The sequence below is a fragment of the Petaurus breviceps genome, unplaced genomic scaffold (assembly GCF_028583685.1).
Source record: "Petaurus breviceps papuanus isolate PSGF00001 unplaced genomic scaffold, PetGlider_PUasm1.0 175, whole genome shotgun sequence".
NCBI lineage: Eukaryota > Metazoa > Chordata > Mammalia > Diprotodontia > Petauridae > Petaurus > Petaurus breviceps.
Window position 1 is genome coordinate 62,380,153 of NW_027185764.1, and position 12,639 is coordinate 62,392,791.

At 40.7% G+C, this 12,639-nt stretch overlaps 1 protein-coding gene across 2 annotated transcripts in view; it reads left to right on the forward strand.

Moving 5' to 3' along the window:
• The first annotated feature begins 234 nt into the window (after positions 1 to 234).
• ZCCHC7 (zinc finger CCHC-type containing 7) overlaps positions 235 to 12,639 on the forward strand; it is a 272,242-nt gene continuing 259,837 nt past the window's right edge. The window contains exon 1 of one of the 2 annotated variants that reach the window (XM_069085255.1): positions 235 to 1,040. In XM_069085255.1, coding sequence (XP_068941356.1) covers positions 890 to 1,040 — 151 coding nt within the window. In that variant the 5' untranslated portion in view covers positions 235 to 889. The remainder of the gene's footprint in view (positions 1,041 to 12,639) is intronic. The other variant, XM_069085256.1, reaches the window with a different exon arrangement.

Consider the following 12,639-nt stretch of genomic DNA (forward strand, 5'->3'; position numbering starts at 1 on the left):
AATATTTATTGATTGAATTTAATAACTCTAAATCACATCTGGTTCTTGTCAGGTAAATGAGGTGAGTTGGACACTCATTTAAATCACAATTTAGCACTTTAAATAATTATGGTTTAATTCAGGAGTTGGGAACAGGTGGCCTTCTAAGTCCTCAAGTGCAGCCCTTTGACTACAAACTTCACAGAACAAAGCCTTTTAAAAATTAGTTTTAAGGTTTAATTATTATTAAACTGTTTCAATATTAAGAAATATTATGCAAGGATCCCCCTACTACTTGAATACAGGAACTTCAGAACGGGCTCAAATCGCCAAACGCATTGTCCCTTGCTAAATTAAGGGGTCTTAAAAGCCATAGACACACACCCTTCTCCTCAGGTGAGACTGAGAGAATTCCTCCAACTGCCCCCCCTGGCCGAAGATGGGATGACATGAAAAGCGGATGGTTCTGATTTCCGGGTGATCCCAGCCGCGGGCCTCCTTGGCAAAGGTCTAGGGCCACTCTGGATTAGGGAGCCTTAAGGCACCCCGAGGGAGGTGGGGGGGCATCCAAGGCTTGTCCTCGGGGCATCTTGGGAATTCTAGTCAGAGCCGGGAGCCGCGGATACTCTCCCATTCCTCCCGGAGCTCGAGACCCCACTGCCACGCGCAACAATGACGGCTGCCTGCTCGTCCAGCTCAACGGCTCTAGGAGGTGGTCTCACGTAACAGCTCCTGAGACCGCCCCCCCGCCTCCACGCTCTGGGGCGAAGAAACTCTAGTGGGAGAGAGGCGGGTCAAGAGAAGCGAAAAGGAAAAGGGTTCAAAGAATTCAGAAAGGTTGGGAATAGGGGTAGGGGAGGAGCGAGTTTGGAGGGGGAAAGAAGAGGTGGGGAGAAACACGTAAATACGCATGCGCGGAAAATGGTTTTCCCCGGAAGTACGTCTCCTGAACCGTAATACGTGCACGAGGCTCCGCCCCCGTGAGCTTGTCCCCGCCCTCCCCGTTCCTCTAAGCGATTCGGTTCCTGGTTGGTGCTTCCTGGTCGCAGCTGCGGCAGTGAGTATGTGACGGACCCGGTCCGCCTCTGAAGGGGTCCTGGCTCGGGGATGTGCACGTGTTCCGTCTTCACCCCGTCGCCCCATCGCTGTCCCTGGCCATCCGTCAGTCACCACTCGGTTCCCCGCCATCCCCTCCCCCACGGCCCGGCCCGCGCCTGGCCCACGGCGGCGGCGGCCACCACGCATCCTCCTCGCGGGGACCATTTCTCTCCCGGAGTTCCGGGGGAGCGGGGCGTGGCGGGGCGTGGGCGTGGGCTCTGGCACCTCCCCCACCCCACCTCCACCTCCTTAGTGGTGTGTGTTGGGGGGGGTCTGGTCTCGAGCCCCGGCGCGGGGCTTCCCGCTAGGCCTCCCTCAGGCTGGGCTACCGGAGGAGGGGGCTCCTGCGGTGACCCCCATCCCGGAGCTGGCTCGGGGCGGCCATCGGCACGGTTTTAGGGATAATGGTCACGTCCTTTGCACTGGGATCCCTTGCCAGGCTGTGGGCTTTCCCAGACACCTGTTGCATTCCTCGAGTTGAAATAGACTTAAGGGTGAAAGATTCTAGACATCAAGTGCAATTAACCATCTTATGCTATAGCGATAATGAGGGAAAATTTCCAGGGGATGGGTATTTCTCCACCACTGGAACTTAAAAAAAAAAAAACAACCCAAACTTGTAGAGATACTGAATCTTCCTATGTTACCCCCTTTTTCCACCCTCACAAAAAGCTTTATCTTTCCCATGTAAAACTACCGTGATGCGTTGGGTACACTTTAGTATTGCACTTAACAGTATTTGATATTTGAGGAATGAAAGAGGGTGCAAGAACAGAATAACTTAATCAATGTGGTTTTTTTTGGGGGGGGGAACGGGGGAGGTCGTGGTGAATGAAGGATTTAGGAAATAGGAGTTGTAAGAGGGATTGCCTAGTAACCCTGAAGAGATGAAAGGAAGTAAGTGGTGGGTACATTTCTAGAAAGGAGTATGCCTTTCCAGGAGTACCCATGCTTTTCAAAGGCATTTGGGATATTGAACTAGCTTAGTCCAATTTGTTCATTCTCAAGCCCTTACTTTTTCATCTTTCCCCTTTTTGTGGTCACTTTTACACTTGTTTGGATTATCCTGTCGGGAAATATTTAAATCTAGATAGTATTATAATGTTAGAGGAATTTTTGTTGTGTTTTGGGATTTGCTGTCATGCCGACAGTAGTTCAATGTGTAGCAAATTTTAGGGTGAAAAGAAGCTGCAGGATTTTTTCAGTCACCTTTTTAAAAACTAAATTTGCAAGCAATTTAACTTTAAACCCTTTGACATATAGTTGGATTTGTTTGGACCTGAAAGGTCCATGTAATAAATAAGGGTACACATGGATGGACGATTGTGTGAAATTTGTTTGCATGGGAAAACAGAACAGTAGTTCTGTGAGGGTAGCTTACTTCTTGGACTTGTAATGGAAAATAAGCAGAGAATACAATCATAGGTAACATTTTAGAGCTGAAAGTGACCTTAGAGATTATTAATGAAAACCTCTGTAAGCCTGTGTAAGATAGGTTGTATTGTTTTTTTAATAGTTGAAGCTGCTGGTGATGGATATCTACTCCTTCTTTTAATTGAATAGGGTCTTTTCTGTTATACTGTCCTAGATATTTGTTGCTTTGTAGAACTTAAGAATTTGCTCCCTATTTTTATTGTGCCCAGAGTGTTTGCTGTTGAGCAGTATTCTCAGTTTCTTTAGGCAGTTAAGGCCTTTTTGCTTTCAAAATACTTGTACCACCCAGAGTAGTTACTCAGAATCTTTTGATAATTTTTTTGTCACTCAGTCCTAGTACCTGAGAAGCTGAGGACTCTAAAATGGAATGTACATAAAGTGAGATTTTAAAAACTATTTAGTTCAGCTATAGATTTTTCCTCCTAATTAAGAATTACTATTCTATCATAGCCCCTCATACTGTTCATCTTCAGGAAAATGAGAGACCTATGAGGCCATTTTAGGTGTTTAAATCAGTGTAATTTTATGGCTTGACAAATAGCAAATGAAAGAAAGGCTTATTTTATGCCTTCCACATCCCTCTATAAAAGACCCCTTTGATTACTTGGGAAAGTATTGGGAATTGTTCACATTTATAAAGAAGAGTCTGGAGCAAATGATAAACATTTTATATACTTTCATGAAAGTTTTTCTTAAAGCAAATTAAATACATTTGAATTTAATTAGAGTTGTAACTCAAACTAAAAAAAAAGCCTCAGGCAAATCTCTGAGCAGGCATACATAAACTAAACAGATTGCAAGTTCTAGTGAGCACAGCTTTCAAGTATGGAAGGTACAAAATCCTCTTAATCAAAGGCCACAGGGGCCCAAATGCTAAATTTATTTTCCAGTGTTTCAGTAACAGGCTCAGATAGGAGGTTTAGCAGATCTTATTATGTGTCTGTAGTTCACTTTTGGCATAAATACATGGGTGTGCCTATGGCTATATTCTTAATCCTTTCCCTTTAGGAGTATTCCAAGAGGAATTCAACATTTTAAGTTTGTAATTTAGGTATTTAATTTTTTCTTTGTTACATGGTCTTATGGATCCCATGTGAACTTTAGATAAAGCATAATTCTTTTTGATTTTTAAAAAGATTAAATTTCCTATTAAAGAAGAATGAAAAGGGTTTACTTTCATATTTGTAGCATTTTAAGGTGCACACATTCTGCAGAGGCTAGCATTTGAGTATGACCTGATAAAAGTTATGAAAATTATAATTCAGATAGTCACAGTCAAATTATAATATTATAGGGAAATGAGGAACCTATTATAAAAGTATTACAAGTACACTCGAACCTTTACAGTGAGAAAAGGTAAGTCTGTGCCTTTGGGGGGAAAAACTATTAGAATATAAAATCTTCATGATATTTTAAGTAAAGAATCTGGAGATTAAGTATATCATTTCTTTCCATAACAGTATTTAGATTTTGGTTGTACTGATTAAGTGGCAGAAATGGATAACTCATGCTTTATCTTATTTGCAGCTGAATAGATTTTGCATAACATGGTGGAAAGGAGAAAGGAACAAACATTTTTTAACCCCATACTATGTGCTATGTACTGTGCTAAGTACTTTACAAATATTATGTGATTTGATCATCTCAATAACCTTGGGAGGCAGGTGCTATTATTATCCTCATTTTAAAATTTCTGTAACAGAGTCAGATTAAGTTACTTGCCCAGATCATACAGTTATTCACTGTCTACGGCCAGATTTAAACTCACTCAGTTAGGCACCCATGCCAGTTGCTGTGCTAAGCACTGGGGAAACAAGGAGAGGCAAAAGACAGTTCCTGCCCTCCAGGAGCTTACAATCTTTTTTTTTTTTAACCTTTTTTTTCATTTAATAGTATTTTATTTTTTTCCAGTTACAAGTAAAGATAGTTTTCAACATTCATTTTTATAAGATTCTTGACTTCCAGATTTTTTTCCTTTCTACCCTTCCATCCCCTCTCCCCAAGACTTCAAACAGTCTGTTATAGGTTATACATGTATAATCATGTTAAACATATTTCCACATTAGTAATGTTGTGAAAGAAGAGTTAGAACAAAAGGGAAAAACTACAAAGAAGAAAAAACAAGGAACAAAGTAAAAATCATATGCTTTGATCTGCATTCAGACTCCATAGTTCTTTCTCTGGATGTCAGTAGCATTTTCCATCATGAGTCTTTTGGAATTGTCTTGGATCATTGTATTGCTGAGAAGAGCTAAGCCTGTTATAATTGATCATTGTACAATGTTGCTATTACTTTGTACAGTGTTCTAGTTCTCACTTCACTCAGCATCAGTTCATGTAAGTCTTAAGGAGCTTACAGTCTAATAGGGAAGACAACACGCAAATAAATATAAATAGTAAATAATTAACAGAGGGAGTGTACTAGTATTAACAGGGGTTGGGAGGAAAAGATGCAAAAGATGGAATTTTAGTTAGGATTTAAAGAGAGCCAGGGAGATCATTAGGTAAAGGTTAGGAGAGACAGTATTCAGGGCATGAGGGATGGTTAGAGAAAATTTCCCAGAGGCAAGAATGGACTATCTTATTTGTAGAAGGGCCTGGAAACCAGTGTTAACTGGATCAAAGAGTATGTGGCAGAAAGTAGAGTGTAAAAACACTGAAAAAGATACATACTAGGACCCGGGTTTAAGAAAAATAACTTTGGTGACTGAATGGAGAATGGATTGAAGTGGGGAGAGACTTGAGTCAGGCAGAACACACAAGCAGACTATTGTAATAATCAAGAAATGAGATGATGAAAGTCTGTACTAGAGTGGTAGTAGTCTCAAAGTAGAGAAGGGGGCATATAGGGAGATGTTGCAAAGATGAAATCGACAGATTGGATGGCAACAGCTTGGATATGGGGGGTGAGATACAGTGAGGAGTCTAGAACAATTCCTAGGTTGCAGCTTTGAGGGACTGGGAGGATATTCTGATAATGGTAATTCCCTACAGTAATAGGGAAGGTAGAAGGGGAGGATTTAAGGAAAAAGATAGTGAGCTCTATTTTGGACATGTCTAGTTGAAGATATCTACTGGACATCCATTTCGAGATGTCTGAAAGGCAGATGGAGATGCGAGATTAGAGGTTAACAGAAGTTGGAGTAGCATAGGTAGATTTGAGAATTTTCAGAATAGAAATTAAGTCTTTTAAGAGAGTGGGAACTGATGAAATCACCAAGTAGAGTAAAAAAAGAAGTCCCAGAATGGGAATGCTTGTGGTTAAAGGGCATGATCTGGATGAGGCTCTAGCAAGAGACTAAGAAAGAATAGTCAGATAGGTAGAAGGAGAACCAGGAGATAATGGTGTCTTGAAAACTTAGAAAAAAGACAATATCAAGGCATGATCAACAAGTGTCGAAGGCTGCAGAGGTCAAGGAGAATGAAAATTGAGAAAGACCATTGATTTGGCTGCTAAGAGATCCTTGGTAACTTTGGAGAGAGCAGTTCAGCAAAATGATACTGTTGAGAGCCAGATTGTAAGGGGTTAAAAGGAGAGAAAGTGGAGGCACCTATTAAGGACTGCCTGAGTTTAACTGCAATAGGCAGAAGAGATATAGGATGATAATAAGGTTAGAATGATCAAGTGAAGGTTTTTTTCAGGATGAGGGAGACATGGCTATGTTTATAGGCAGTAAGAAATGAGCCAATAGACAAGGAGAAAGATTGGAGGAGACAGTAAGGAATGGGATCACTTGTGCAGGTAGAGGGGTTAGCCTTGGTAAGGAGTAGGACCACTTCATAATGTGAGATAGGGGTGAAAGAGGAGATAGGGTCAGGAGATATCTGAATGATAGGAGATAAGGGAGAGAGGAGAAACAGGAGCTCAATTTTAGGAACTTGGGTGTTAACCAACTTCAGGTCCAGTGCTTTATCCATCCTACCATGTAGGAACTTGAGGTCAGAAAATCTAGGTTCTGTCACTGCTCTATCCTTACCCATGTGTGACCTTTCTCTGTCTTCTTTTCTTTGTCTATAAAATAAGAGAATTGGACTACATGATCTTCGAAATCCCTTCTAGCTCTAAAATAGTATGCTTTTTTCCCCCTGGTGGTGTCACTTGAATTAGCATTTCATACATTAAAAATATTTTTTCTAATTTATTTATTTATTTATTTTTAGTTTTCAAGATTCATTTCCACGAGATTTTGAGTTACAAATTTTTTTCCCCATCTTTCCCCTACCCTCCACCCCAAAATAATGAGCCCACTGAAATACTTCTTCCCCCAATATGTTCTCTCTTATATCCTCCCTCACCCCCCCCAACTTTCTAGTAGGGCAACATGGATTTCTGTACCCCAGTGCTTGTATGTCTTATTTAACAGTTGCATGTAAAAAGCAATTTTTTTCTAAATTTGTTTTTAAAACTTTTGAGTTCCAGATATTTTCCCTTCTTCCCTCCTCATCCACCCCCACTGGGAAGATAAGCAATTCAATATGGGTTGTACGTGTGTAGTTACACAAAACATTTCCATAGTAGTTCCATTGTGAAAGACTAACTATAATTCCCTCCATCCTATCCCACCCCCCACTTATTCTGTTTTTTCCATTGACCCTGTCCCTTTTCAACTACCCTCTCCCCCAATCTGCCCTCCCTTCTATCATTCCCCCTCTTATCCTCTTCCCCCCTATTTTCCTTTAGGGTAAGATACCCAGTTGAGTGTGTATGTTATTCTCTCCTTAAGCCAAATTCAATGAGAGTAAGGCTGACCCATTCCCTTTCACCTTCCTCTTCTCCCCCTCCATTATAATAGTTTTCTCTTGCCTCTTTTATGTGAGATAATTTACTCTAATCCATCTCTCCCTTTTTCTTTCTTCCAATATATTTCTCTCTCACCTCTTAATTTTATTCATTCATTTATTTAATTTTTTGCTTTTTGGAGGGGGGAAGGTAGGGTAGTTGGGGTTAAGTGACTTGCCCAAGGTCACACAGCTAATTTTTGTGTTAAGTTTCTGAGGTTGGGTTTGAACTCAGATCCTTCTGACTCCAAGGCCGGCACTCTATTCACTGAGCCACCTAGCCACCCTACTTAATTTTATTTTTTTATATATCATCCCTTCATATTCAACTCACCCTGTTCCCTCTATGTATACATGTACATACATATGCACACACTCACATTAAAGTTGAACTATATACATTCCTAGGGAACTATGTACATTCCAAGGGAATATTCCCTTCAACCATCCTCATACTGAGAAAAGTCTTTTGAGTTACAATTATTGTTTTTCCATGTAGGAAACTTTAATATACTTTCCATGTTCAACTTTAATAAGTTCCTTATGATTTCTTTTTCCTGTTTACCTTCTCATGCTTCTCTTGCTTCTTGTATTTGAAAGTCAGATTTTCTGTTTAGCTCTGGTTTTTTTCATCAAGAATGCTTGAGGGTCGGCTAGGTGGTGCAGTGAATAGAGCACCAGCCCTGGAGTCAGGAGGACCTGAATTCAAATCTGGCCTCAGACACTTAACACTTACTAGTCGTGTGACCTTGGGCAAGTCACTTAACCCCAATTGCCCTTCCAAAAAGCAAAAAAAAAAATGCTTGAAAATCCTCTATTTCATTGAATGATTATATTTTTCCCTGAAGCCATTACACTCAGTTTTGCAGTTTTGCTGGGTAGGTGATTCTTGATTTTAATCCTAGCTCCTTTAACCTCCGGAATATCTTGTGTTATCCTGATTGTGTTTCTACAATACTCAAATTGTTTCTTCCTGACTGCTTGTAGTATTTTCTCCTTGACCTGGGAACTCTGGAATTTGGCTATAATGTTCCTAGGAGTTTTCCTTTTGGGATCTTTTTCAAGAGGCGATCCATGAATTCTTTCAATTTCTATTTTGCCCTCTGGTTCTAGAATATCATTGCAATTTTGCTTGATAATTTCTTGAATGATGTTGTCTAGGCTCTTTTTTTTATTATGACTTTCAGTTAGTCCAATAATTTTTAAATTAGCTCACCTGGATCTGTTTTCTAGGTCAGTGGTTTTTACAATGAGATATTTCACATCGCCTTCTATTTTTTTCTTGGATCTGTTTAATAGTATCTTAATTTCTCATAGTCATTAGCTTCCATTTGCTCCAGTCTAATTTTGAAGGAATTATTCTCTTTAGTGAGTTTTTGAAATTCCTTTTTCATCTGGCAAATTTGGCTTTTTAAGGCATTCTTCTCCTCTTGACTTTTTTTGGCCTCTTTTTCCATTAGAGTTAGTCCATTTTTTTAAGGTGTTATTTTCTTCAGTATTCTTTTGGGTCTCCTTTAGCAAGCTGTTGACTTGCTTTTCATGATTTTCTTGCATCATTCTCATTTCTCTTCCCAATTTTTCCTCCAGTTCTCTTACTTGATTTTCAAAATCTTTCTTGAGCCCCTCCATGGCCTGTAACCAATTCATATTTTTCTTGGAAGCTTTTGATGCAGGAGTTCTGACTTCGTTGTCTTCCTCCCATTCCATGCTTTGATCTTTTTTGGCACACCCCCCCCCCCAAAAAAAAAAATTCTATGGTCTGTTTTTGCTTCCTCTGCTTGCTCATCTTGCCAGCCACATACTTGACTTTTGAGCTTTTTGCCACGGTAGAACTCTGCTTCCAGATTGCAAGAGCTATTTCCCAAATTGCTGGGGTTTTATAACTGCTGGAGCTATTAAGAGGGCTCCCTCTCTGCAGCCCCCACAAGCTCTGGCACACTGGCCACACACCCCAGGACCACCACCCAAGACCGCGATCCAGATCCAAGCAAGTTAAAGCAAGAGTGATTTTGAATGGTCACTTGGTCCCCCTACTATCTGCAGGCCAGGGGCTCTGGAGGCAGCCATGGGGCAGCAGCTGCACCTCCACTTCTTGCTCCAGTGGCAGGGGCCAGATCTATCTCTTCTTCACCCAGTTCCAAGATTTCCCAACTGACATTTTACTTTCTTTTTGGTGTTTATGGGTTGAGAAATCTGGAAACTGCCACAGCTGCTGGTGATTCACTCTCCTGAAGTCTGCTCCAGCTGCCACTGATTGGGGCCACCCCAGTGTCAGAACTGTATGGCTCCCAGTCTGGTGCAACAGACCCTTCCTTTCGGCCTGCTCGATTGCCTTCTGCGCGAGATTTATTTCTCTGTCGCTTTGTGGGTTCTGTGGTTCTAAAATTTGTTTAGAGTAATTTTTTTTTTACATGTATTAGAAGTGGTGGGAGCCAGAGCTCCCCCAATACATCGACTTATTCTTGGGTTTTTAACTTTTAGAGAACCAAAGGGATACTTTTCCTAATGTCTCCATGTTTTGGATAGTAGTTATTTATTTTAGGTAGCTGTATTTCTCAGGGCTGAAGACCAAATGTCTGTTAATGTCCAGAGCAGGAAGATGTAGTTAGTGAATTCTTTTCATTTCTGTTTTTTTGAATTCTGTTTTCAAAGCTAAGCATTAGAGGTCTGCTTTAATTAAAGATCTCTGGCAAACTAATTAGTATTTCACGTTTGAGAGTCATAGCAAAAAATCCAGACTTTTCAGTAACTTCATTGGATGTCCTTAAGCAGGTAATTAAACTTTTGAGTAAAAGTACATAGAAAAACAAATTTTATAACTATTGTTCCCTCCTGTGGGCACTATTAGATTTTTCTCTCTAGACCCTACTATTTTTTTAAATACCATAGCTTTCTTTGATATATTCTGAAAGGCTATTCCAACCATGTTAGGAGGGAGAATGTTCTAGGCCCGGGGGACTGACAATGCAAAGACATCAAATCGGAAGAATCATCAAGGAGGCCAGTCTCCCTGTAGAATACATAGAGGGGAGCAGAGTGTAAAAAGGCTGGAAAAATAGGAAGGGGCCAAGTTGTTAAAGAGCCTTATGTGCTAATAAGACTTTATATTTGGTCCTAGAGTTGATGGGGTACTACTGGAGTTAATTGAGTAGAGGGGCTGGCAAGGTCAGACCTACCCTTAAGTAAAAGAAGTTTGGCAACTCTGGAGGATGGATTGGAGAATGAGACATGAGGAAGGGAGACTAATTGGAAGGATGTTGCAGTGGTCTAAGAGATGGGGGATGAGGGCCTGAACTAGGATGCTGTGTGGGGGGAGAGGAAATATGGAATAGATATTGTGAAGGTAGAAATGATAACATTTGGCAGCTGATTGCACATGTGATATAAGTGAGAGTGTGTGATCAAGGATGACATCAAAGTTGCCAGCTTAGGTGTATCAGCAAGCACCTTAGCATACCCAAGATGGTTGCTAGCACAGGTTCTTTGATCTGCTTTTCTAAAGGAAAGCAACTCAAAAGGGGTTACTTTGATCAAACTTAGGTATCATTCACTTAGTTCAGGGGAAAAAGTCAGCACCCTGAATTTCAGAAAATACAAAGAGATGTCACAAGCAGAGAAAAAATAGAGACAGAGAAAATAACACAATTCAATAGTCCAACCTACCAGGCTTCTAGCTATCTGACCATTACATACATACAGTATTAGTTATCAAAGAGACAAGCACCAACATCTGGTTTTTCTTTCTTTCTTTTTTTTTTTTTTTTAAAGCAATTGGGGTTAAGTAACTTGCTCAAGGTTACACGGCCAGTTATTTCTGGGTGTGGTGCTAAGTATCTGAGCCCAGATTCGATCCCAGGTCATCCCAACTCTGGGGCTGGGGCTCTTACTCACTGCACCGGCCCCAACATCTGGGTTTTCAAAGCCAGGAGTCTCAATGGCTGCCCAGAATGCCCAGAATCTTATCTGGTCAAATCACATGTCTCTTCCCATAAGTGAGCCCCAAAGCAAAACCTCACCTCAATAATATATATGTAGCCTTCTCCAGGGTCAGAGAACATCACAACCTTCGTGACCCACTGCCTAATCACAAAGTAACAAAAAGTGTTCCTTCCTGAAAAACGCCTCCCCTAAGCAAGCTTCTCTTGTGCTCCAAGTGAGGCCCATTAAGGGGCAGGGAAGATCTTCAAATTCCCTTACCATTATGCTAGGTGAGTAAGAGGACAGTCATGCCCTCAGTTTGGAAGAGGGGAAGGTTTTGGGTGAAAGATAATAAATTCTATTTTGGATATGTTGAGATTTAGATGCCTGTGGTATATAGTTTGAGATGTCCAAAAGGTTGTTGGTATTATAAGATTGGAGCTCTGAAGAAAGATTAGACTGGATCTATAGATCTGGAAATCATCTCTGTAGTGATGATAATGGAACTCATGTGAGTTGATGATGGTATTGAGAAACAGTGTTGGAAAAGAAGAAAAGAAAAGCCGGATAAGGTCTTGGAGTACATGGCCACTTGGCAAGCATGATACATGCGTGATGATCTAGCAGAGGAGACTGGAAAGGAGCAGTCAGAGACTTAGGAGAGCACTCAGTCAATAAACATGTGTTAAGTTCCTACTATGTGCCAGGCATTGTGCTGAGCACTGGGGACACAGAAAGAAGCAAAAGACAGTCCCTGTTCTGCTGCTGTTTAGGAGCTCATGTTCTAATGGGAGAGAGGACACACAAATAAGCTGTATATCAGATAAAATAGGAAATATTTAAGTAAGGAATACACTATAATTAAGGAGATTTAGGAAAGCCTTCCTGTAGTTTGGGCGGGTTGTCTTACACTTGAGATTTTGATAGCATAAATTTATGGTGAACCCAATCATTATAGCTTTGTGATTTCATTTTCCTTTAGCAGTATGTGAATACAAGTGCAGGAGGAGATTAATCCAGAGTTGTAGTTTATAACAGTGTCATCAATGATACGATAACTGGCAAAGGATTTAAAAGTAGACGATAGAATTGAAGTGGTCCAGTAAGAGGTTGAGATTGGAAAGTGAGAATGTAGCAAGTGCAGGAGTAATGGCCTGGCAAAGCATAGAAGGGTAGAGGGATTTCAGTTCCTTGTGGGGACAAAGAACAATATTAAGGATTATAAGTGTAGGGAAAGATGAATTAATGAAAGTTTGTGATCAGATAAAAGAATTTTGGAGTTCATGACATGGAATTGGAATACTTGTGGGAGATGGCAGTATCAAGGGTATAAGCATCTCAATATGTCGCTGAGGTGGAATGGAGGCGTAGTTCATGGGAATTGAGTATTTTGAAGAATTTGGAAGGTAGGATTATTTAAAGGATTCCTTT